The 24,043-nt window shown below is 38.1% G+C and overlaps 2 protein-coding genes across 10 annotated transcripts; both read left to right on the forward strand.

Moving 5' to 3' along the window:
- The first annotated feature begins 2,560 nt into the window (after window positions 1-2,560).
- Window positions 2,561-16,610, forward strand: LOC113664562 (paired box protein Pax-6). Of its 9 annotated transcripts, none has more exons than XM_027180180.2 (9): window positions 2,561-3,529; window positions 7,790-7,921; window positions 7,998-8,570; window positions 9,707-9,918; window positions 11,031-11,246; window positions 11,842-12,187; window positions 13,593-13,634; window positions 14,129-14,353; window positions 14,636-16,610. In XM_027180180.2, the coding sequence occupies exons 2-8, from the start codon at window positions 7,900-7,902 to the stop codon at window positions 14,347-14,349; spliced, it is 1,632 nt and encodes a 543-aa protein (XP_027035981.2). In that variant the 5' UTR covers window positions 2,561-3,529; window positions 7,790-7,899; the 3' UTR covers window positions 14,350-14,353; window positions 14,636-16,610. The 9 variants fall into 9 exon arrangements, with proteins under 9 accessions (XP_027035981.2, XP_027035978.2, XP_089048449.1 ...); XM_027180177.2 differs by having other exon boundaries at window positions 14,129-14,345; XM_089192323.1 differs by having other exon boundaries at window positions 9,707-9,906.
- Window positions 16,611-17,988: 1,378 nt separating this feature from the next.
- On the forward strand, window positions 17,989-23,425 carry LOC113664566 (uncharacterized). Its single transcript, XM_027180186.2, has 2 exons — window positions 17,989-18,166; window positions 18,696-23,425. The coding sequence occupies exons 1-2, from the start codon at window positions 18,091-18,093 to the stop codon at window positions 22,835-22,837; spliced, it is 4,218 nt and encodes a 1,405-aa protein (XP_027035987.2). The 5' UTR covers window positions 17,989-18,090; the 3' UTR covers window positions 22,838-23,425.
- The last annotated feature ends 618 nt before the right edge of the window (window positions 23,426-24,043 follow it).

Raw genomic sequence — 24,043 nt, forward strand, 5'->3', positions numbered from 1 at the left:
TCAAACGACTCTTAGTGAAACTGTGGATATAACTTTGCGCAGTCATTAAAGAGATCATCTTTGTAATGTTCACTAACTAAAGAGTAGCCAGTCTTTGTACTGGTTAATGATTAACTTGTATCGGCAATGGATTGTGATCAGTCTCATCTTTCCTGGTCCCCAAAATTTTCGTGAGACTTCAAAGGAACTTTACAACAATAACCGGTTATCCAGGAAAGGAAAAAAAACAAGACAAAAACAATAATAATAAAACAAAACAAAAGAACAATTTATGGCGTGCAGCTCCTGCGTGTAGCTCTTTCGAATTCATTTCCATCTTGTGAGTTTTAGATCTTCTTTGACTGCTCATTTTAACGAAGAATTTTCATGACGAGTATCAACTTTTCTTCAACACACTTGTCCCAAGTCGTCATATATGAATTTTTTTTCAGTATGATAGCCCTCTGAACTGAATTCCGTGTTAAACCACAAGTTACGCAGATTTGCCATAATTACATAATTGATTTGAAACAAGTCACCAAGCGAGATATATTTTGCGCGTTTGTTCACCAAATCCGCTTCTGACCAAAAATTTTACTAGAAACATCCATGACCTCTCTGTTTCCTTATTAAAGAAGTAGTTTCGGAGTCCGGAAGACGTTTAGTAGTTACGTGTGACAGCGTTTATGAATACAGACTTATTGTATGTATATGACGCCCGCAGAGATTTTAAAGTTAAAAAAATTAACATTGGTGTAGCGAATTTTTGGACTGTGGGAAACAAGTGACCCGAGTGATCGTGTCCATACATTTTCACATTAGTTGCTTTTTCGGCTTAATATCTTTACTTCAAACCAATTTTCCGTGGAGAGAGAATTTTTATTCTTTGTTTCAATGACTTTTTAAACTATGTTTTGCAGGTGGGTGGAAATCTAAGAGAGAAGGAAAGTCACGTATAGTGAGAAACTTTCATCAAACAACAAGGAACCGGCAACTATGAAAGCTGTGATTTACAGTTATGAAGGAAATCGAAATTGATGTTCAAGTATCTTCTACTTGAAAATCATTAAATGTCCATTTCTTATACGCGCTTGTCAATATTGATCCATGGACTCTTATATTTACCTCAAATTTGCATGAACGACACGAGTCCGCCTTATTGACGCCCTTCCCGTCCATAAAAATCACCAAGGCAACCAAAACAATCAGAGCTCAGAAGCTTGACGCATGAGAAACCTATTAAATAACAACCCCATAAATCATTGTTCTGACCGATCTCAACGTAAATGATACTCTTCATAATAAAGCGTGTTTTCGTTTAATTTTCCTTAAACGAGTGACGCCCAGTTCTTCGCGTGATCCGTGAGCCTAAAAATTCGCCGGCATTGTGAAAGCATTGCGCTTTTCTCAAGCATATCCTAGTCAATCAATTTTGCTTTTCAACGGTTTCAACAGAGCATTAGCTGAGCGTGCCACGAAAATCATGGAAGCGAGACTGGCATTGTAAAGTGCTTGTCCACCCAAATCAGATAATCAGTAATTTTCTCTTCTTAATGCTTTGTCATAAGAAGGAAAAAAGCTTTACGGCTCAAACCTTTGCTGATTCTGCACAGTCAATAAAAATTTTGCGATGTTCAGTTTCTTTTCTTTTCTTTTCCTTCTCTGCTTTTTTGATGAAGGCTTGCTCTATCACCGTCGTAAGGACAAAGTTCTCGATTACGAGGGTTTGTACAGCAGTTGACGCTGCGAGGTTGGTTAGCAAAGCGTGAATCCGTACTACAAATAAATCCTCTAGCGAGCTTAATTCGCTTCATGTTTGTTTATATAAGGGTCTATATACCAGATAATTTTTACGATTTAAGGCGCAGTGAAGGATCACAACCGCTCACGCACCGTTAAGGGTCTTAAAAGCAACTAGATAACTGCAAAACTCTTGAGTCTAACTAAGCCTACTGCGTCCAACATTTCAAGATTAATTTCGACCCCTTTTAGAACCAGACAAACACTACAATATTAAGAAAAAGCGTCAGACATAGACTCTCCATTTTCAGAAGCTGGTCCTGAGCGACACCGCTTGTAAGGTTGAATTTCTTCATGGCGACTACAAATTGACCTCTAGCATCTAAGCTATTCCAATATACTTTCATAAACAACTCAAACGATGATTGTTACAAGGACCAGTATCTAATGTTTTGTGTGCTCCGAGTTACTGCTGAAATGTAAAATTCACTCACTCGAATCACGTACTCAAGAGTCTTCCTTGTGCAGACCTTACAACATCGCATGTCAAGCTCTATTAGCGCGAATTTAACAGTAAGTGGTTTTCCTAATACTCTTGAAGCAAAACAAGGATTGCATTTTATTTGCCAGTCATTCAAAAGGAAACTATCTAAATTTATCACTGAGCAACACTCCAAACTCATTATCAATCAATGTACCTATTGTAACCGTATTGCTGAGGTTTGGCGAAGCTGTAAGGGAAGTTTACGAAAAAAAAAACTTGTCAAACTTTAGGAAACCATCTGAGTTTTCCTACTCTAACAAAACAAGATGGACTGCACGTTGTCAAAGTTAGAAATTGTCTTTAACTTTAATAGCTGAAGCAATTAAAATGCTATCGGCTGACATCTACCTCACGCTGACAATAGCTGGGGTGAGCTTAACATGAACTAAGAGGAAATTGATGTATGACAAACAAACTACCCTCGAGTAGTGAATTTGCGGAATGCGCCCAGAAGCAGATATAATCGAAAACAACGCGCTCATTCCTACACTCATACGAACGCGTCGGCTTTTTGTTAATTCTTTGCTGATTGATCGACCAATGAGAAGCCTGTTAGTCAATTGAAAAGACGTCTCAACTTGGTGGTAATATTGAAGCATCTTGTAGTTTGATTCAGCGTTGGAAATCAGGCGTAAACATGCTTTAAAGAAATGAACAATGTGCTGCATTTTGGTATTTATCTTAAGCTTAGCAAAATCAATCTGCAGATGCTAGTAAGCTCAAAACACCTTGCGTTTATTGTGAAGGAGAGAGAAAACACTGAGTGAATGCTAAAAGCAAGGAATGCTCACCATCGGCGAGATGTTTCGTCCTTTGTTCCGGAAAACAACAGTGGTCACAACTACGTCAATAGCACAGAGAAAACATTATTCAACCTTCATAAAAATAGATTGCAAAAGTCATTCGACGCATGCACGAAACCCCCTCAAACTTCAACTAAACTTGATAATTACAGCTGGTCTTTAAAATATTTTGCTAATAAAAAATAACGAGCTGGTAATCTTAGTGACTGATAGTGCCCGTCATAAATGAACTTAGCAGAAGTTGCCGTGGTCGAAGCCCATGCATCTAACGCCGAATCGCTCGAGGCTAAAAAACATTAGTAGAGTATATTACGAGCTAGTTAATCAAGCATCTAATATACATAACAAAGGAGAGCCACTCTAGGACTCCCTATTTATTGGCAAACCCTTTACAAACTTCTTATATCTTTGTCAAGAATATTATTTGGCGGAGCCAACCGACTCGAGCACATTCGCTTAGAAGGTAAAGTACCCCTCTATTTTTTCTCCCCTTTTTAATATAGCTTATTATGTTCGCTTTCAGTCAGCGTACTTAAACAATTAGAGAGAGAGGTTATGATGTTTTATCGGTTTGATACCAGATTTGTTTCTTTGTACACTGTGAAGGAATTTTGTAGCTTTCGACATGCTTAGTTTCGAAAAGTATTCATATATAGAAGGCAAAATCGCGCTGACAGCGTTCTTTTCAACGATTTGTCTCGCATGTCTTGCTGCTATGTCAAGCTTGACTATAGTTGTGATAAATCTCTCGCAAACAAACAATTTCGTCCACAAATCCTTTCTGACGCCTGGCCACGAGTGCCTGTTTACTGCGTAAATATTTGCTGAGGAAGACAGCGCTGGATTAAAGCTTTCGCGTACAATGCGACTAAGATACATGCAACCGAATCGTCGTTCCGTATCGAGAAGTGATATCCGATGAACTGAAATACCACTTGGTGAGTTGTGGTAAAACGGAGTCGGTCGATTTTGTTGAACATTTCTGGTTCATTGGTTTAACACGGATTCATTCGAGTGAGGTGTGAATTTAGGGTAGCGTCAAGATGAGCCAGTGAGCTGTGGTGAACGAGTAAATACATCGTAATTTGATTATTGCAACAAAACGACGAGGAGCGTTAGATTTAGGGAGCGCAAAGCTGCTTCGGTTGATGAAGCTGAGACAGCCACGAGAAGTTTTTGATGCACCGCTCCAAGAAACCCAGTCGCTAGAATCTCAAGGGAAGAGATTAGATAAATCAAAATGGAGCTGAACCTCACGGAATTTTTCGTGCGAACGACTTTGCACTACGTATCTAAAAAAATTGGTCTAAGATTCTACTAGGACAGTTGTTCGTGTTTAACGGCTAGCGTTATTTCCTCGCGAATTCATAGGAACCAAACTGAGTTGATTTCTCGCAGAGAAACGCCTTAACATTAGTTGATTTTTATTGCCACACATCACTGCTCTAGGAAACTGAAGTATGCAACAACCATGTCGTCTCTCACTGCTGATTTCGATGCGTAAAATTAGCACAGTGGCGCGCGATACGAACCCGTATAAAAATCATAAAGTTGAACCGCAAGTCAGTCAAGTTGAAAATACAAACTAAGGAAGCGTGTGAGACATGAATCGCCAGTTGATCTTTCAGTGGAACGTGGCGACGTTGAACAAGAGTGAGGAAACTAAATCCTGAATTTGTCATTAACTCCTTTTCTTTTGAGATTATTTTGTATTTTTTTAAATGTAATTGAAAGAACAAGAGCGCAATAGAAAATTTCAGAAAGAAGAAATGATAAAAGTTGATTTATTCCAGAGCTTTGCGAGTGACTTCCCTTGTGATGAAATCGCTCCGTCTTGCCGATAAGGGGCAATTAAGTTATGACTGTTAAAGAAGAGTCGCAGGATAACGAGGCTAAAATGGTTTTAATATGGTTTTCTTTCCGTTGCATTAAGTAGGAGGAAGATGAAGCGATAACACGAGGGGAGAGATATAGAACGTTAGAAACGTTTGAACATGTCTCCATTCAGGTGGCGGAGATTATCCGCAAATCTGTTCTTTATTGCGCAACTTGACCAAACACTAATTTTCTTTACTCCTGTGTGTGTTTTCTTCTTTACTTCTAAGAGGATTTGTATGTCACTTCTCTTGATATTCGCATCATCAGAGAAACAGAGTTTGCCTCAAAACCTGATAGTAATTTTATAGCCCAATCGAAAAAAAAAAAAAATTCCAGTGAATTTAACGATTTTGTTTCAGTTGGGGACATTTTGTTTAGAAGGATTTCACGATACTTCAAAATTGTGTTTTATCTCTAAACATCTCGCAGATAGATCGTTATAAAAAGCTATGCTCTCTTGATTTCGTGTTCTCCGCCGATCATTCTTGCGTGCAAAAGCCACTTACGCGGTTTTCCGTCTGAGTGAAGGACCTCTTTAAACTCACTTTCCATCTCAAAGGTCAAAACTTTTTCCGCAAAAAATCATGGTGTAAAATCTGATCCTACCCTAAATAACTCACAAACTTCCCTTACTTTGAGGCATTTTTAATGAATATTTTACTCCACTGCAGCTGGAAGATTTCTTAATTTTTTAAACTGAATCATTTGAAGCTAGCCTTAGGGCTTAATCATTCATTAGATTGGTTTTAAAATTCCAATACTTTATGTAAATCGTGAAAAAGTGGCAAAGTCACGTCTTTAAGATTTCAAACAAACTGGTAGGAAACTATTGAAATTTTTGAGGATGAATTAAGTTAAGCCAATCCGAGTGTGCTTTGGAGAAAACAAGTGGAGAATGTTTTGAAGTCTGATGTTAATATTGCTCTGTTTGCAGTCAAAACCAACAGTCCGTTAAATCTCTCTTTGAGTTACATCAGGATTAATAGGAACTATCATATTCCACAGTCTAGACATATGTTCATTTAGAGGTGAGCGGCCATTTGATCGTGTTCGCAGCCATACAACTTCCATAGCAAAACCCTAAAATGCTTGGCTTCGATCCTTTGTCTCTGCAAGCAAGAGGAAAATGCCATTGTGATGACGTCATGCATTTCAACGAAAATTCGCGCCATGCTGTTTGAAGGAGTGTACAACTGTGTAATCGTGATTCGATATTTACGTCGCTTCGACAATATGTAACTCGGCCACTTGTGGAATTAAATGCCTTTAAATTATCTAGAACGTGTTAATATCTGCGTTGTAATCGCACTTCATTATTATGCACAACACTCATTGAAAAAAGAGATTGCCTGAAGCTACAACATCGGTGGTTCGAAAAGATTTTACTAGCAAAGTTAATACAAAAGCTCAACCGCTTCCTTCCGCATGGTTCTTAAAGAGGCTACCTTCCGTATGTGATGAACCAAGAGACCCTAACGATATCAAGTGACTTTGTTGCCTTGTTAACAACTTAACAGCTCCTTAAAAATTCACCTCACGCCCCGTCTCGTTATAAATATTCGTTGATGCATAATATGCCCATTTCAAAATTAGAAGTCAAAAGGTCTTCATACGCTTCGGTCATTGGGGCAAGATGAAACACAATTAAACAAGAGTGCCCATATCGTGCTGTGATATGCTAGAAGTATCCGGTACAGTCAACATAGCAATGAAAACAACTTTGCGATATAACGTGATGTGAGATTAAATTTTGCATCGTCCACTGACTTCAGTCTGGCAATAAATTGGCGAAAGTGGATAAATCATTTATTGCGCGAAAAACAAATAATGTACACACAAAGTCGGTGTTAAGTAGCATCTAGAGCCTGTCAGTCGCCTTAAACATTTTCCGCCGGTAAATAACAAAAGTTTCTTTTTGTCAAAGAGATGCAAATGTATTACCAAGCTTCACTGTGAAAAAAATTGAGAAAAGAAGCTTTGTGGGGCGCTATTAAAGCATCCTGCACACAAAGAGATGTTTTCAATAGGGCTTGAGATAATAAAAATTCCACTACTGTTGTTTTTAGTTTGTTTAGTATTTAGTTTCGTTCGGTGTCAACTTAGCTTCCGTTTTTAGCTTTATCTGTTGTAGTTAAGGCAGTGCTCTGATACGGTAGAGTGAATTTCAGGTCTATAGCTAAAAAATCAGTCACACTTTGCTGCATTTAACACCTACTCGTCTTTCTCCTCGATGCGGATTCCTTCACAGTAAGAAAAGGCCCTATTGTAAAAAATCAATGACAACTGCGCAACCTAATTATGCCAGTGTATTACGAACAATCTTGACGCATCTACAAACAGGAAATACGCATGCTATTTCGTTCGTAGCAAAGATCAGTTTGAAATAACTCTGCATTATTTTCGGCTTAACGACATTCTCGAAAATTGTGAAGAAGACCAAATTCGGTGCTTCGTCTTAACCTTGAATCCCCCGGGAAGTAATTTACCGGGAAGAGGTAATGCATCTTATTGAGCTCCAGATGAGTGACAGAATTGTCCTTATGCAATTGTTTTGTGGTAACCCAAATTGGGTTAAAAGAACAATATGTTTCTCAACGGACCAATCAAAACTTCGCTGGAAGAAATCTGTCAATCAGTTTCGAGTCGGGTTCGTTGCAATATTTTCTAGCTAAGGAACTAATAGATGCGTTTTATTTGTAAGTTTCCCGTCTGAGAGCACGAGGGTGGAAGGTACAATGCGATAATGGATTGAACCTCTGCGCTGTCTGCTTTACGCTCTCGAAACGCTCCAGTGATCTGCAGCAGAAATCTGATAGTATTTGTGCTCTTTATTTGATTTTCACAGGTTTTCGCTTACGCGGCCGGTGACAGTGTTTAGTAACGCCTGACTGAGCTCGAAGCGCCTGAGTGATTTTTGGAAAGGAAAAATACACACGGATCGACGGGTCGCCCGGAATGGCTCACACCACGAAGCAAGGTAGTTAATGAGTGTTGTAGTCTGTAGCAAAAAAAACCCGAAGGTACAACCTGAGCGCATTTTTACTGCTTCATAGGACACGGAGGGGTTAACCAACTCGGAGGGTTGTTCGTTAATGGAAGGCCACTACCTGATGTTGTTCGACAGAGAATTGTTGAGTTGGCTCAGAGTGGAGTGCGGCCATGTGACATATCGCGACAGTTGAGGGTTTCTCACGGCTGTGTGAGCAAGATTTTGTGCAGATTCTACGAGACTGGCTCCATTCGGCCGGGTGTTATCGGTGGAAGCAAGCCCAAGGTAGCAACAGGTCCCGTCGTTAATAAGATCGCGGACTACAAGCGAGCAAATCCGACTATGTTCGCTTGGGAGATTCGGGATCGACTTCTGAGCGAAGGTGTATGCACAACTGACAATGTTCCCAGTGTCAGCTCTATTAACAGAATTGTTAGAAATCGTATCAACAGCGGCGATAAAATGAGCCCGACAAAAGACGAAGTCTCTAACGGTGGAGATGTAAAAGTTGAAAGCGGTGTTCATATGCCGCGGACTTCGTATTCAATCAGCGGAATTCTTGGAATGGGACCTCATCAAGCGAATTCTGTTCCACCCAGCAAGAGGAAGCACTCAGTTGAGAGTACAGAAAGCACAGGTATGTTTTGTCTTTTATTCAAAGTTTGAAGTTGTGTGATGGAATCTTAACTTGTCGTGAGGAAACACTATACCCTATGTTGACCTTTTGCACATGCGTTTTAGCATATGCTACTTACATCGTTGGCGCGCGCGCGAAAATTTGTTTATACAACCTTTCGACAGTCAAAATTTACCTTCGTACGCACAAATTATTTTTTTCCTCAGTCAGCTGATAGACTATAAAGAATTTGGGAGTATGTGAGGCTTTGTTAAGAATTTTAGTCGTCATAGTAAGGGCATGAAACCTTTGTAGTAAACCTTCGATTAGAATATTCGAGTAGAATATTGCTTTTAAGGCTAACTACTATAGTTTGGAAAATATTTAGATAGTAATGTTTGAATCTCGCTAAAATAATTTATAAAACTAGGAATATCGAGTGATATAGTGTATCATCCCTTGACATTACCTTTAAATTGTTTCTATTGCTCCTTATAAGCGCCAAAATTAATTTAGTTCAATTAGATCAATTTGCAGTTTATAATTAATTTATAGCATCAGTCAGATGGGTCACCTGTCACATGTAAAAGTTTTATACAATTAATTTACCAATACGAAAAAAACATTTTTTCAGCAGTCCACTTTACTGTTCTTACATAATCAGGCTTAACAGTTTTTTGTGGAAGGGATTTTTTTAATTATATATCTTTTGTCGGTACTTAACTTAAAGTAGTAGATTATTGTATGATAATTCTCCCAAAAAGTGGAGTGATATCAGTATAATGAAGAAAAGTATAATAAATATCACAATTAGAGAGTCAAATAAAATATTTGTGTTACAAACCTTTTGAACTCCCAAGATCTTATTGTTAAATTAGTTATGAGAATTTGGTGTTGGTTCAAGGTAGTGCCTTCTATCCTATAAGTTTGAGTATTCTCATTACATTGGGAGAGAATAATGTGTGAATGTTGTAGGGAGAAGTTACATGTTAATAACTTCTAGGAGTTTAAGGGTCTGAAACATATTTTTTTGTACTTGAATGAATCTTTAGTAACATTGAGACAATTGCTTTGCAAAAACTTGTAAAATTCTTGCTGTTGTTCTTCTAGTTTAGAAGTTTCTTAAACCAAATTTTTCACTGCATTTGTCTTTATAGGGAGTCATTCTGAAGAGGAAGTACAAGCAGAAGGAGATGCAACTTCACCAACAGATATTCATGGTCGCAAGATAATACGCCGTCAACGCACTACCTTCTCTGGAGAACAGATTGAACAACTTGAAAAGACTTTTGAGAAGACACACTATCCAGATGTGTTTACTCGTGAAAAGCTTGCACAAGATGTTGATCTTTCTGAGGCAAGGATTCAGGTACTAAAGTCATTGCTGTTATGCTGGAAAAGGGTCTTAAAATGATGCAGTGTTATAACTTCCTTAGTCTCCAAAGAAGAGGGATTTTGTCCATTTTTGTTGAGAGTATGTCCTTGAAACAACTAAAAAATAATTTACAAATTGTTAGTCTTGGTTAATCAACAACAGAAATCATCATTGAGAAAACAAAGAAGTTTTGCCAAGAGATGTAATTCAAAATATTATACAGCAAAGCAAAATCAAATACTTGCAATGTTGTTTTTATCCATGGTTTGGAAATTTCTGTTTTCAAAAAAGAAAAGCCCATTTGGCCTTGCTAGAAACTTTGAGCTATTATTTGTTTTCATTGAGATACCATAAAGAAAAAGATTAGTGAATATGTGAGAGGATGAACCTCAATAAAAAAAGGACATTAAATATGTTTTTGGGCTAAAATTGGTCACTTTAGAGGGCTGTATTTCACCATACAGCCCCTGAAACTCAAATGTTTGTTGAAGTGAAATCTTTCCCCACCATTTGAACCCAGATATATAATAAGTATCTTACTATCCTGGTTTTCTTGGTCTGTACCCTACAATAAGGACCTTGAACTTGGTTAGTGAGAGGTATTTCTGCATCTGTAACTCCCTTTTTCTTTACTTTCACCTTCATTTAACCTCACCATAATTTTGACTTTCCAGCTTAGCAGTGATGGATTTAACCTGTTCTAATTTTTCTTATATGTCTATGCAAGTTACTTTTTATATTTTTTATTTTTTGTATGAGAAATGTTTAACCTGTAACACTGATTTGTGAGTTTTTATAGTTTTACAGCCTAGACCAAAATTTACTTTTATGGAGGCTGAGTAATTTCTTGTTAGATTATGACCTATAGTTTGTTGCTTTGCAATTAACCCAACTTGTCTGCCTTATCAGAAATTTTTATCTCAATTTAACCTTATTTTGTTATCTTTTGTGCTTCCTTCTAAAGCCACTGTGAACTGCAAAGCTGGTTAGATTAATTCAGTGGCCTCCACTCTACTGTTTCCTTGTGTCATGTCCTCATTCTTGTCAGCTTTCTGTCAACTTCAGTAGCTGTTCCCCAGATTTTTATTCCCTCTTCTTATCTATAGGTTTGGTTCTCCAATCGCCGAGCCAAGTGGAGGAAGCAAGAAAAAGTGCCTCCTCTTGGAAGTCCCACAGCAGCAAGTCCTGCCCAGACTGTGCCAACAACTTTTATTAACACAGCGAATGGATACCCCACCACTGTTATCAGCCCTCCTCCTAACCAACCAACCCCAGTTCAAGATGACAACATTCACTCACATCAGTACGGTCAAGTCCATGATGTAAGTTCTATACTTAACAACTTCACGTGTGGAGAAATTGAGAGCCTAGTGAGAGGAGAAAACTGGGGTCTATTTGTAACCAAAAGTGTCAGTAGAAGGCAGCCCAAAACTTAAAATCTCCAGTAAAAATATCAGAAAAGCAATCAGTGGCACTTAAATGTGGCAGAAAAAAATTAGGCTCAAAGCAAATCTATATTAAAGTTGGCTAGAACTACAAGACCTGAAACCTTAATTGACCATCTATTTCATGGAAATTGCATCAAAATTTTGTGACAATGGATCATGTTGTTTCATTTCTCTCTTTACTGCTGGGTGCTTTTCCTTTCTTGTGGTTATCTGCTGAATTTTTTTTTTAATATTCAAACAGTACCCCCACTTTCTTTTCCATAAATTGAACTAGTTTGTGAGGGAAAATATATTTAGATTCCATTGGTCGAGGGGCATTTGGTGTCCAATCAATGTTAAATTTTAAATTTGCAGAGGTATTTAACAAGCACTTGTCTCTTTTTTGATGTTGTTATGTAAAATGTTATAGTTGTCTCAATCAGGTAAAGGTGCAAACATAGGCTGAGTGTCATGTATTTGTCGTTGACAGGATGCTCCAGTGAAAGCAGAATTGACAGAACTGAAACCAGTGTCTGATCCCAGCCTGACAACCATGCACACCACCATGGGCATCCCAAACCTAGCCCCACCCCCTCCTCAACAGCAATCTTATGACATGATGCGACCTTCAGGAGTGCCAACGCACAGCCCAACATTTATTGCTGTGCCAAGCGGCAACCTAGTGCAATCATCTCATCCCATGTCAAATGGCCAGGGGTACACCATGCGCCTCAGTGACCACACCCAGTCACAGCCAATTAGTAGTAACAGTTCCTCAGTTGGATATTCTACTGTTGGCCAAAGTGTTATGACAACTTCACCCTCCTATGCATCACGTAAGCTTTTTTTACACCTAATTTTCTGTTTACATGACTACTTAGTGTTCAACATGTTTGCTGATGCTTGTTGCACTAATCTATATGCCTTTCTGTGGAAAAAACCCCACATATACACTTACCCACCCATAACTATCAAGAAACAGGATTATACTCTTTCAGAGCCAGAGTGTTAAAGGCAACCTACTTTTGTCTTCAGGAAACTTGTAAAACATTGGGCTTGTGAAAGCTCATTAAAGAGAAGCATCTCGCTTTATTTGATGGTTGCAATGTCCTCCTAAGAGGACAATTTTGATGAAGCTAAGCTCTACTATTTCTTTGACTAAAGAACTGACAATAACACTGACATTTCTTTTAAGAATTAACTGCAGTTTGTGTTTACCTACTGCATGTCAAGGCGTTTTGTTAATTTTTGCCTTTTATCTGCTTAAAAATGTTCATGTATTTGTATACACCTATCTCACAGGAGCTCAAAGTTTAAAACCAAAAATTGGGGGCCCCTACTTATTGAGGGAAGCAGTTTCTCAAACTATCCTTCAGTCACCATGATCACCTTTTGGAACTCTTGACAAATTCCTGTGTTTTGATGATTGTTTCTTACTCTGTGCTGAAAACTGTTCTGAGTTAATTTTTTGGAAGGGACACTTCTGTAAAGGATTGCTTGTTTATGTGAAATTTGTAAATTGAATTTTTAGAAAGCTTCAGCTATATTGATAACAATGCGTAAGATAATCTGCAATAAAGATGCACTCTGGAATACCACTGAGTGACCTTTGAACTTAACACTAAAAAGAATGCACTCTATTAAAAACATTAACCCTTTTACTCCCAGATCAAATTTGTAATTCTCTTTGCTGTCAACTATACAATTCTTATAAAGTTAGTTCAGAGAATTTAGTTTTGGATCAAAGAATTATCCCCAAATTGGTTGCTATTGTATTGATATTGTAACAAGATATTCTGTCTTAGTCACTCATGGGATTTAAAGGAATGACCAACACAGAATTTCTCCTTACAATATCAATACAATATCAATACAATATCAATACAATATCAACCAGATAAGTGATGAGAATTAAGAAAAATATCAATTCAGGGATAATTAGTTGATTCAATACTAAATTCTCTAAACTAACATGATAAGAATGGTATGGTTGACAGGAAGGAGAATTACAAATTTGATCTGGAGGTTAAAAGGTTAATGTATTTGAGTTCCTTTAATTACTCTTGTTATAACTCAAACTTGCAATTAATAGAAGTAGGCTTCTGTGATTTCAACACAGAATTATTCCAAAGTGACATACATTTTAAGAGACAGATTTCAAACTCAACTGCTTGGAGTAATTTGTTTTAATCTTGTAATGATAGGTTTTGCTCATGTTCTGTTACTTTTTGTTGTCTCTAGGTAGCCAAATACAGTATCAGCGCGTTATCACAAGTGGTGGTGGTAAGAACATAGCATTCATATTTTTACATTCTCAATGTAGATTAAAGTGTTTCTCTGAACAAATGGTCATTTCATTCAATATGAGTTGTAACCCTTCCACTCCCAGTAGTGGCCAAGACAGAATTTCCCGTTACAACATCAATACAATCCCAAGAAGACAAGTTATGAGAATGTAGAAAAATATCAATTAGTGGATTATCATTTGATTCGATATCAAATTCTCCAAACTGAAATTATAAGCAATGTATGCCAGACAGTAAGGAGAATTACTAAAGAGATCATGGGAGTGAAAAGGTTAAGGTGTGAGCATTGGGTGGAATAGTTAAATAATAGGAAAAGAGAAATTTTTTTTCTGATATATACAGGATTGTTAGACTACCAAGTCAAGTGCTTAAATCAGTTTCTGTAAAAAGTTGTGATCACTATCTAGTGGTTTTAAAATAGATCATTGATGTTCATATTGATGTCTAATTTTGGGCCCTCTCTCTATGCAGGTGATGTTGGCCAAGCCACCTCACCCCCAGCTGGAAACACAGCCCCTGGCTATGTGCTTCCTCCTGTGAGCACGCTCACTAAAGGTCAGATCCCAGGAGATATGACAGGCCAATTCCCCCCAGCGAGTTATGCTCAAGCCCCATACCCTGATCAGTGGATCCCGTATGCACCCCAGGGTTTCATTGGGAGGCCAACAGTGTTCCTTCCTGCCAACTGGTGAGAAAGTAAAGTTGTTCAGTTCTTGTCTTAAAATGCAAAGCTAGGTTTTAGTCGCTCAACAACTGTATACAAAGATGTGATGCTATTAAATACAATAAAATAGATGGGGGAAAGTGCCTCTGTTCAAAGATGTCTGTTTAAGATGGTTAAATTCCTCTTGTGGTGCAAGTTGCCAAAGTCAATGCCCTCAAATACAATTGAGTTATAAATCACTCCAACAAAACTTGTACTGTTTAAAATGTACAGTTTATTGTTTAAACTGTCTTTGTATTTACTTTTTGTTTCAGGACTGCTCCAGCTCCCCCTCCAAGAATGTCAAGCACAAAACTAAGCACCTCGGCATGAAGATAAATTTAAGGTGGCACTCCACAATTTTGCTTCATGTCTGTGTCATCACCAGTGTTGTTGTTAAGTATGGTGAAGCAAGCATCAAGGCTTTAGTATTTGAATTCATGTGTGCTAGATGCAGGAATTGTTTTGGAAAGCAAAACCTGCAAATGTATCAAATGTATCATTCAGTGGTTGATGTAATCAATCTGTGTGTGTATCTCTCATTTGGGAAGTGTTTCAAACATATCCTCTGTGTGATGGAGGATTTCATGAAATGTAACAATAATTATGCTAATCATTAGCAACTTTAAGAAATTTTGTAGAGTTAAGCTATATTAATTTTTTTATTTTGGTTTATACTGTAATCTATTTTTGTATACACACATCGCACTTCCGAGAAGGTCGTTGCTCAATTTTTGGTTCAAAACCACATGGAAATTGTTCTTAAGCAGACATGTATTTTTGTTTGTAAAGTAACCTTGTAGCTTAAGATTATGGTGAAATGAAAGTAACCCAACTCAAAGAAATGTTTGATAAATTATGATACTCAGTTTTCAAGGGATCAATTTGATCCATCATGAAGGGGAACATGAATTGTACCCTTATCTTATCCAGCTGGATACTGGCAGACTTAGCGATGGGTTGACAGCATTGTTGACTAATGTTTATACATATAGATGATAATCTTGTTTAGAAATTGAATCCAATTGTAAGTGAATCCTCATCACTCACACACTTCCATGCAGTTATTTTGCATGGGATAGGCTTAGTTGTCTAGATTGAAATATGTTATTAAGGGAAATTAGCATACGTGTATGTAGACATTACTTCAAAGATGTAATTCTTATTTTATTCATTAGCTCTGTCACTTTGAGGATGTTATGTCACAAAAACAGAAGCACTTGTTCATCCTCCTGTAGTTTTTGAAATTATTACATATGAAAATCACAGATTTAGAACTCCAATGGCAAAATTAATTCTTGAAAAACATAAAATTACCAATCCACAAAATTCATCTGTTACCAAATAGATATCATCATAAAGAGATCATGTTGTAAGAAGACATGAAGATTCTGGCTGAAGAAAACTTTTTCCTTTGACACTTTTTGAACCAATACAGTCCTTTAAAAGTTATGTGATGTAACATCTTTACTGCTATCAGAGATTAAACAGACTGGACAAACGTAAACTTCTCATAACCCATTATGTATTGCGACTTGTGAACATTTAACTATGAGAAGTATTAGGAATGGAAGGAAGGAAAAAAGCAATGTAAGGTTTAACATGTTTTGGTCAGAATTAAATTTATGTTCCTTCCTTAAATTTTGGAATCTTGATGTTAAACAGGGTTGCTAATATGCATGTGTGTTTAATTGTAAATATTGCATCTGTTAGATTACCACAAGATTATGGGCTGGTGTTAAATGAATGAGTGAATGAAAACCTCATTGTACTCTTTTAAGTGTTCCTGATTTCAATGATGCTTGAAGAATGCAGTGAAAGAATAAGTTATCAGAAGTCAGTCTTCATTGCTGTGTTAACAGTACTGGCTATAATCCAGTTTCAGAAATAGGTGGTACCAAGCTTTCCAAAGCAATTTGAACAGACCAGGATAAATATGCATTTAGTTATCGAAGATTTTTGGAGGAAATTATCTTTTATACATTTTTGATATGCAAATTTTGTAGTGTAATTTTTTTATATAATGTATATTATTATTTTTTTTGTAGTTTTGATATAACTGCAAGGGCATTTTTCTACCTTTGGTGAAATACTCTTAGGAAAATTTTTGTAGGCGCAGAACAAATAGTATTTTTTCCAAGTCAATTTATAGTACTCTGTTGTACGTGTATGCACTATTTAATGAGCACTGCGGTATGTATTTAAAGGGTACATTAGTTGGTTTGTTAATAAAAGTTTGTACTTTTTTAAGTCATCGATTACAAAGTTTGATTGTGAAGCCGAGGGCTGACGTAGGGAAACAATCAACGCACACAATCATGGAAGTGACCAAGGGTACTCTTGGGTCCATTTTCGCTGGCTCCGTGCGGTTGGCCTCTCAGAACCCCTTCCCCATTAAGGTCTAATGTGTGAACAATTACAGACACCATCTTAGTCACTGGAATTGACAAGATCTCAAAATTTTTAACCACAGATCTTTCCATTAATAAACCCCTACTTACCAGAATTTCTTACCCCCAAAAATTCCGAAAATATGCAACCCCATTCTAGTAACTATTGGAAATGCAACCCCATTGCAGTCAACCAAGTGAAAATATGTAACCTAATTAAGAGGCACATCCCCATTAGTCCATTACTAGCAATTACCCTTTCTCCGCAGAGGAGTGACCAGCAAGTAATTTCTCCTTACGCTATCCACACATTTCTAGCGCAAAGGAGGTGAGAAATGAGAAAATCTCAAAGAGACATCGAGTTGACTCTGGCTTCACAGAGCAGTCAGTTGGGAGGACTGGTGTCCAGATTGCGTTCTGTTGTGAGATTCTATTGACGGACAGACGCATAAATGACGTCATCATTAACAACATTTTACTTTTTGGTCGTAGAAGAACAAATAGATTCCCTGATGCCATTTGGAATGACATACAACGCTCTCCTCAAAGGGAGAAGAAGTGGAGCCCTTAGGTTATCAGTTTGACTTTTCATATTACATTACAACTTAAAATTTTACAACAGCATTAAAGAAATGTGTGATATTCGACGCTGTGGTCCTTTAATGAATTACAGTTTCTTTGTGTGACCTCGGTTAGCTCCATGAACTGTTTGAGTGACCCAAATTCAACATATCGACTTTTATTTTTTACCTAGTTTCCTTCTTTTCTTTATGCCTTTTCTCTACTTCTATTAATCCGTTTTAGATCACGATTGTATTTCTTCAATATTGCTTATCACGTGTGTAATGTAATTGCAAAACATTTTAACGCTTCTGTGTAATATCTTCCTTCCTGCACAGCCTGACAGGCCTGGCGGGAGTAATCCCAAGGAGAACTGTAGTGGGTAGTAGTGAGGACGTTTCGACAACTTTAGCGGAAGTCACTTTACCCTCATGATGACTTCCGCTAACGTCCTTGAAACGTCAGTCACTACAACCAGAAACTGTTCTTTTCAGTGCTACTCACACCCGACCGATCAGACTACATGATGAAATATTACCCCTGGCCTTTTTTCAAACCATCAAATGTAATATCTTCGTAAGTTAAATGAGAAAAATTGATGGATTTTTAAATTTATTGATTTGACCATGACGAGAAATATGTCGTAAGACACACATTGTGTGACCGATAATGGTCCTAAAAACTACAGAGTTTGCGCACTACGTTCAGGTCTGATCAAACAGAACAGTCACTAGAGGACGGAGCTTTCGTCGAACTGGTGATCTAATTGGTCTGTGATTATGAGAATTCTGAAAACTTTGTCGATTAGTCACATTTTCAACCTACTTCTTTTGATCCTGTGCATTCTCCATACAAGTAAGTTAATTAGAGTCAGCGGTAACAACATTTCGGTAATGGACCGATTTGGGTCCTACATCCCTCTAAGAATTAATCATCTGTACTTTAATGGTATCCTTCGATCATGAAGTATATATAGCCACAGGATCAAGACGGTATACTACGGGAAGATAACACGATCATTGCGAGATGTAATTTATCGTACCGTCAATTTGCATCGCCTCACTTTCGGTTTCTGAAACGACTCAGCAGAATCATGATTCTGTCTAACTATATACAAACATCTTGTCATATTCTATATTTTCTTCAATAAGGCCGTAAGTGGGGTGCAGCGGTTCTTTCGCAACATTTTTGCCACATTGAAAAGCGAATGGATAGATCATTGATTATTGCATAGTATCCTTGTCCTGTCACACGGCACGTTGCGTGACAAAAGCAGGAAATAAAATGCTATACGTAATTTCAATTTGTGCAGGACAGTCGTGTCCGAGTTTTGAGGCTGTTTTCAGTGATGGTAATTTTTCGCCTTTCTTTCCGTTTTTCGTAGTGCTGGTTGTCAGTAAAGAAATTTATGTCTCTCGCTATCATGGTAACAATCAGCCTTCTTGTGGTGAAACAATGAAGACAGCATGTAAATTTATTGCTCTTGGTATTGCACATGCACAGTGGAACGATACTATCTATATTGATGGCACTGAGACATCACGTGATCCATACCCATGCTTACCGACGACGTCGCAGCTAGATGGAATTTACGTCAACAAAAGTTTATCCTTGAGACGATTCGGCAAAGATAAGGTATTCATTAGATGCTCATCTTTGAGGCGAATTACCTTAGATGGCAGAAACACATCGGACAAGATGATTATTTACCTGGATGGAATCGCTTTTATTGATAGCTCTATCGCGGCTCGGATGAGCTCGCTCTATGTTGAAAATTGCAATTTTATCGGTGCTAAATCGTTATCAAACGCATCAGCCGTTGTTGATTTTAAGACATTCTATGGGAACCATTCTTTGCTTATCGCCAAATCTGTTTTCAACAACAATTCTCTTCCTTGTGTCCGTGTCGTTGGGAGTTACCTCAGACTAGAAGTTCTTGATACGGTGTTTAGCGAGAATAATGCATCGTGGGAAGGTAAAGTGAAAATGGTGGATGTGGCCGTGTTCATGGTTTCGGTATCATGTATCACGTCTATGGCATTTTACAATGTCTCCTTCATAAAAAACTTTGCGCCGAACGGAGGATGTTTGCAAGTCAAAAATGTTGATAACGTGAGCGGTAGAGTGAGGTATTTCAGAGAAACTAAGTACTTGGGCCATATTTCGCAAGCGCATTCTGGAGATCATAACTCTTTTCATTCAACGTGGGGATACGTTTCCGTGTCTATGGCCAAAGGAAGGTTTCTTCATAATGTTGGGGGAGCAGTCTTTGTTGGCGGGAAGTTAGGCCTCGTAAATATTTCTGCCGTGCATTGTGACTTTACCAATAATAGTTCTCCGCTAAGTGGAGGGGCCATGCTGGTTGAGAGCAGCCGTAGATTTTACCTGCAAATTAAAGAGTGCAAATTTGTGGAAAATAGCGCAAAAAATGATGGCTCAGCGATATACATCCTAGCAGTTGATTTTAAAGCAGCTAAAGGTTTTATTCTGGTTGAAAATGTTCTTTTTCAAAAAAACATCCTACGAAAACCTAATTTTATCGAGGATTCTCCCTTGGGTGGTACTTTAACAGTTTCCGTAGAGCCTGCTAACCTTCAAATCAATTTAGTGAATGCTTCGTTTTTGCATAATAAGGTTGACATGGGAAGCTCAACGCTATACTTGGCTGCTCCATATTCAGATGTAACGATTGTTGATTGCAATTTCCATGGAAATTCACAGGATAAACGTTCCCATTACATCTGGACAACCCTTTTTATTTCCTCCTTTCATCTAAATTTCACCCTAATCAGATCCAACTTCTCCGAAAATATCGGGAGACCTACTTCAGCTTATAATGACACATTGGCAGGAAATCCGGTAAATTTCTTCGCGAGCGCAGCTTATAAGGCAAATATAACCATAACTGACTTGTTGTACACAAACAATAGTGGAGGAGGAATGCTTTTTAAATTGGGCTCAGATGAAGCAAGTAACTCAACATTTTCCCTGGCGCAGTCGATCTTTGAAAGCAATCAATATTTCTCCATGGATATTAGGGCGTCTACAGGCGCCCAACTTGTAATAAGACACGTAGTGTTCTCGGCAAATGAGTTTGAAAGTTCTGTTCTCCGAAGCTTAGCGTTGGTCTTCTTCTATATTGAAAAAGAAGGAAATAAGGTAAAGATGGAAGAGGCAACCTTTAAACACAATTTCATACAAGGCATGATCTTACACTTTCGATTGTCGCCCGACGAAAAAGATCCTCTGGCGTGTAAAATTCCAAGATGGATCTACAAAAACTACATCCAACTCGTTAATGTTGGCTTTGACAAAAATACCGCCGATACCTCGGTCCTGCATTTGGCAAACGGCTACAATAACCTCAGAAACGTTCGATTTGTAGACAATTCAGCCATTTACACTCTATTTGGTTCAGAGGGCTCAACCAGTCTTGACTTAGTCGACACATCTTTTGATCAGACGAAAACATGGCATAATGGAGTGACCATGCATAGAGAAGTTATGATTCCTTCCTTTACAGGATTCATATACTGGGCGAGTTCAGGACCAATCAATCTATTAAACACGACTCTCTCCGTTGAGTCCTCTCAGGACATCGATGCTTATGTTATGGTCGTGGGGGCAAGCAAAGCAAAGATGGATGATACATCGGTTATTCAGTGTCCAGTTGGAACATTGAAAAAAGAGGTAAACCTCGATCATTCTCGTATCGTTTCAAACAAAGCTTGTCCTGACGGCTTTTTTAACACCAAGTCAGAGTCCTTTATTTTCAGTTGCAAACGATGTTCTCCAGGTTTCTACAGTGTAGAGCCGTTTGCCAAAAAGTGTCGACCGTGCCCATTTGGTGGAAACTGTACAACTGATATTGCCGCGAAACCTACATTTTGGGGATTTCCTTTGTTGTCGGATCACGGCACTGTCGGCTTTAAAGAGTGTCCGATGGGTTACTGTTGTCCCTATCGAAACATCAGCTGTCCCTATGATAACCAGAATTATTTGTCTTCAGGCTGTTCTGGAAACCGTACTGGGTTTCTCTGTGGACAATGTAAGTCTGATTACACAGAAACTCTTTTCTCTTCACGATGTCAAACCAATGATGAGTGTGCAGACTACTGGTTCTGGCTTGTCGTCTTTTTCTACAGCTTGACATTTGCTTTCCTCCTTGTTTGGAAGTATCCAGTCATATGTCTTATTCAACGGCTATTGCCATGGAAAAGAACAACACAAGCAAGTAGCACTTCACCCTCTTCCTCAAACGGTGGTGGATACATCAAGGTAGTCTTCTATTTTTATCAGGTGTCCAATTTAGTATTCATGTCGGAAGCCTTTAAGATCCATTTAGAGGACAACTACTTGTTGACTCCAATAATTGGTTGGTTCGACTTTAAAGCTATCTCTTCGAGTAACGCACTGATCTGTCCAATTCGCGGACTCACAGTCACTTTGAAAATATTCTTGGAGGCCTCTCAAGTCCTCGTTGTGCTATTCTGTGTCCTAATCATTTTCCTTTTTCATGGAGCACTTAGGAAAATAAATAAACAATCTCCGTCTTTTCCCCCCTCTGGTCAGTATCTGAGTGCCACAACAGAATGTCTTCTCCTTGGCTATTCAGCATTAGCGAGGGGAGCACTTAAAGCCTTGAACTGCCTTGAAATTCAATCAACGCTCCGCTTTTTTTATGATGGAAATGTCCAGTGCTGGTGTTGGTGGCAGAAACTTTGCGGACTGTTTCTTACTGTTTTCATTATTCCATTTGTCTTAGTCTTGTACCTTGGATCTCATTTGCTTAACAATAAATCAATATCCTCTGGGCAGTTTGTATGTGGTTGCACCTTTCCTTTGCCTTTCGCTGTAATGTGGGTCGTTAAATACAGGAGGATTTGCAAAGATTCAGGAGCCATAGTTATCAGAAGCGAAGAGACATCTTCACTTCTTCGGGTTTCAGACTCATTGAACAGTGCTGAGAAGTCTTCCTCTTTTGACGAATCTCTCAACCAATGTCAAGCAAAATCATGTAGCATGGTAGAAGATGTTCTTTATGGCCCTTTCAGGAAATCTTACGACGACCGCGGTGCTGGTGCAGTGTACTGGGAAAGCGTTTTAATCGCTCGACGTTTGGTTATGATCTGCCTCCACACTTTTATTGTTTTCCCTTTCATCAGGATTGTATGTTTAAGTATCACGTGTGCTGCTATTCTTGCCTACCATATTTGGAAAAAGCCATTCCAGGACTCACGTGTTAATCATGCGGAAACAGCATCATTGGCGGCTCTTCTTCTATTGGCGATCATAAACATGGCTGATTTAGCACTTGGTATCAATGGAGAGGGTCTTTCAGCGCAGGAACAGATTTGTATGACTGTGCTACATATCGTGGAAATCATCATCTTGGGAACAGTTCCCCTGGCACTTACTCTTATGATTGTAGTCTCTGTCCTGTGGCGGTTGTTCAAATTTATCCTTAAGTCTTTGGTAGGATGCCATAAATCAATTTCAGAGTATATCAGAAACAGAAAGGCATAGTTTTTTTTGTTAACAAAGGCGATCTTTAATTATCTGAGGAATTTTCATGGTCATCTTATTTCCAACACGAACCCGTTGTATTGTTTCAAAAATATAGGGAATTGTAATTTCATTACAAATGCAATCTACTGTAGCAGGTACTTTTCAGCAAAAGTTACAATTATAATTTGACATAAACTTGGCTTAATCTAGAGAAATTGAGTCTGAGACCATTTGAATGTGAACTAGCAGTTATGAAATTTGCAAATCCTAGCATGATCAATACACAGTTTTCAACGACTGTGAGCTTCACCAAGCGACTACTTTATGGAGAGTTATCGTTTCCTCACGGAGTGTGGCGCTCTTGATAAATATGAGGCCACGATGTGCCTTCACAGTTTGCATACCTTTCCATTTCTGGTCACGTCTTGAAAAGCCCGATATTGGTGACTGGAGACCATACAGTGAACTGCTCATGCAAGTAAGAAGCTATCTTTACTCCAGAAACGCTCACTCTACAACCATAAATTGTCCCGTTATTTTGAAAAGACGTAAATCTGCAATCCATTAGCTATATTTATGAATGGAATAAAAAATCAGTGAACAAAATAAGCAAGTAATAAGCACTTACTGTCTTCCATACAATTCTTACGATGTTATTTTGAAGAATTTGGTATTGGATCAACTGATAATTCCCTAAATGATACTGATTTCCTTTATTCTCATCACTCGTCTGCCTGTTTCGAAATTGTGAGGAGAAATTCAGTCTTGGTCATTCATGGGAGTTATAAGGTTAATAGCCATCTAATGGAGACCGTCCTAATGCCTTGCACTTGCAATTGCTAGAAGAATAACTTTGTTCCTATTTATTGTTTTGATTCAAAATTTACTAGCACTTGGCTCTCTCCGTAATTCAATTTCTCTTCAAATCATTTCATTTAACTTTATCCCTTCTACCATTGTCCACATTAAAGACTCTGACTTGGCACACAGTCATTTTTGTTCTAAATAGAACCCAAGTAGATTAATCAAAACCCATATCACACCTGCAAAGCACAGAGATATCTGTACTTATTTTTCACCTTTAACTGGCATGAGAAGAGCACGATTGAAAATGGCTTAACAGATGACAGTGAAAGCAAATCGGTTCGTTTTTGGAAATACCTTTTTTATTTATGTCGCAAGTAACTTATATACTTATTCTTAAAAAGGGTTCTGCCTAAATAG

This window comes from Pocillopora damicornis, chromosome 13 (assembly GCF_964200805.1).
Source record: "Pocillopora damicornis chromosome 13, jaPocDami1.2, whole genome shotgun sequence".
Classification (NCBI taxonomy): Eukaryota; Metazoa; Cnidaria; class Anthozoa; order Scleractinia; family Pocilloporidae; genus Pocillopora; species Pocillopora damicornis.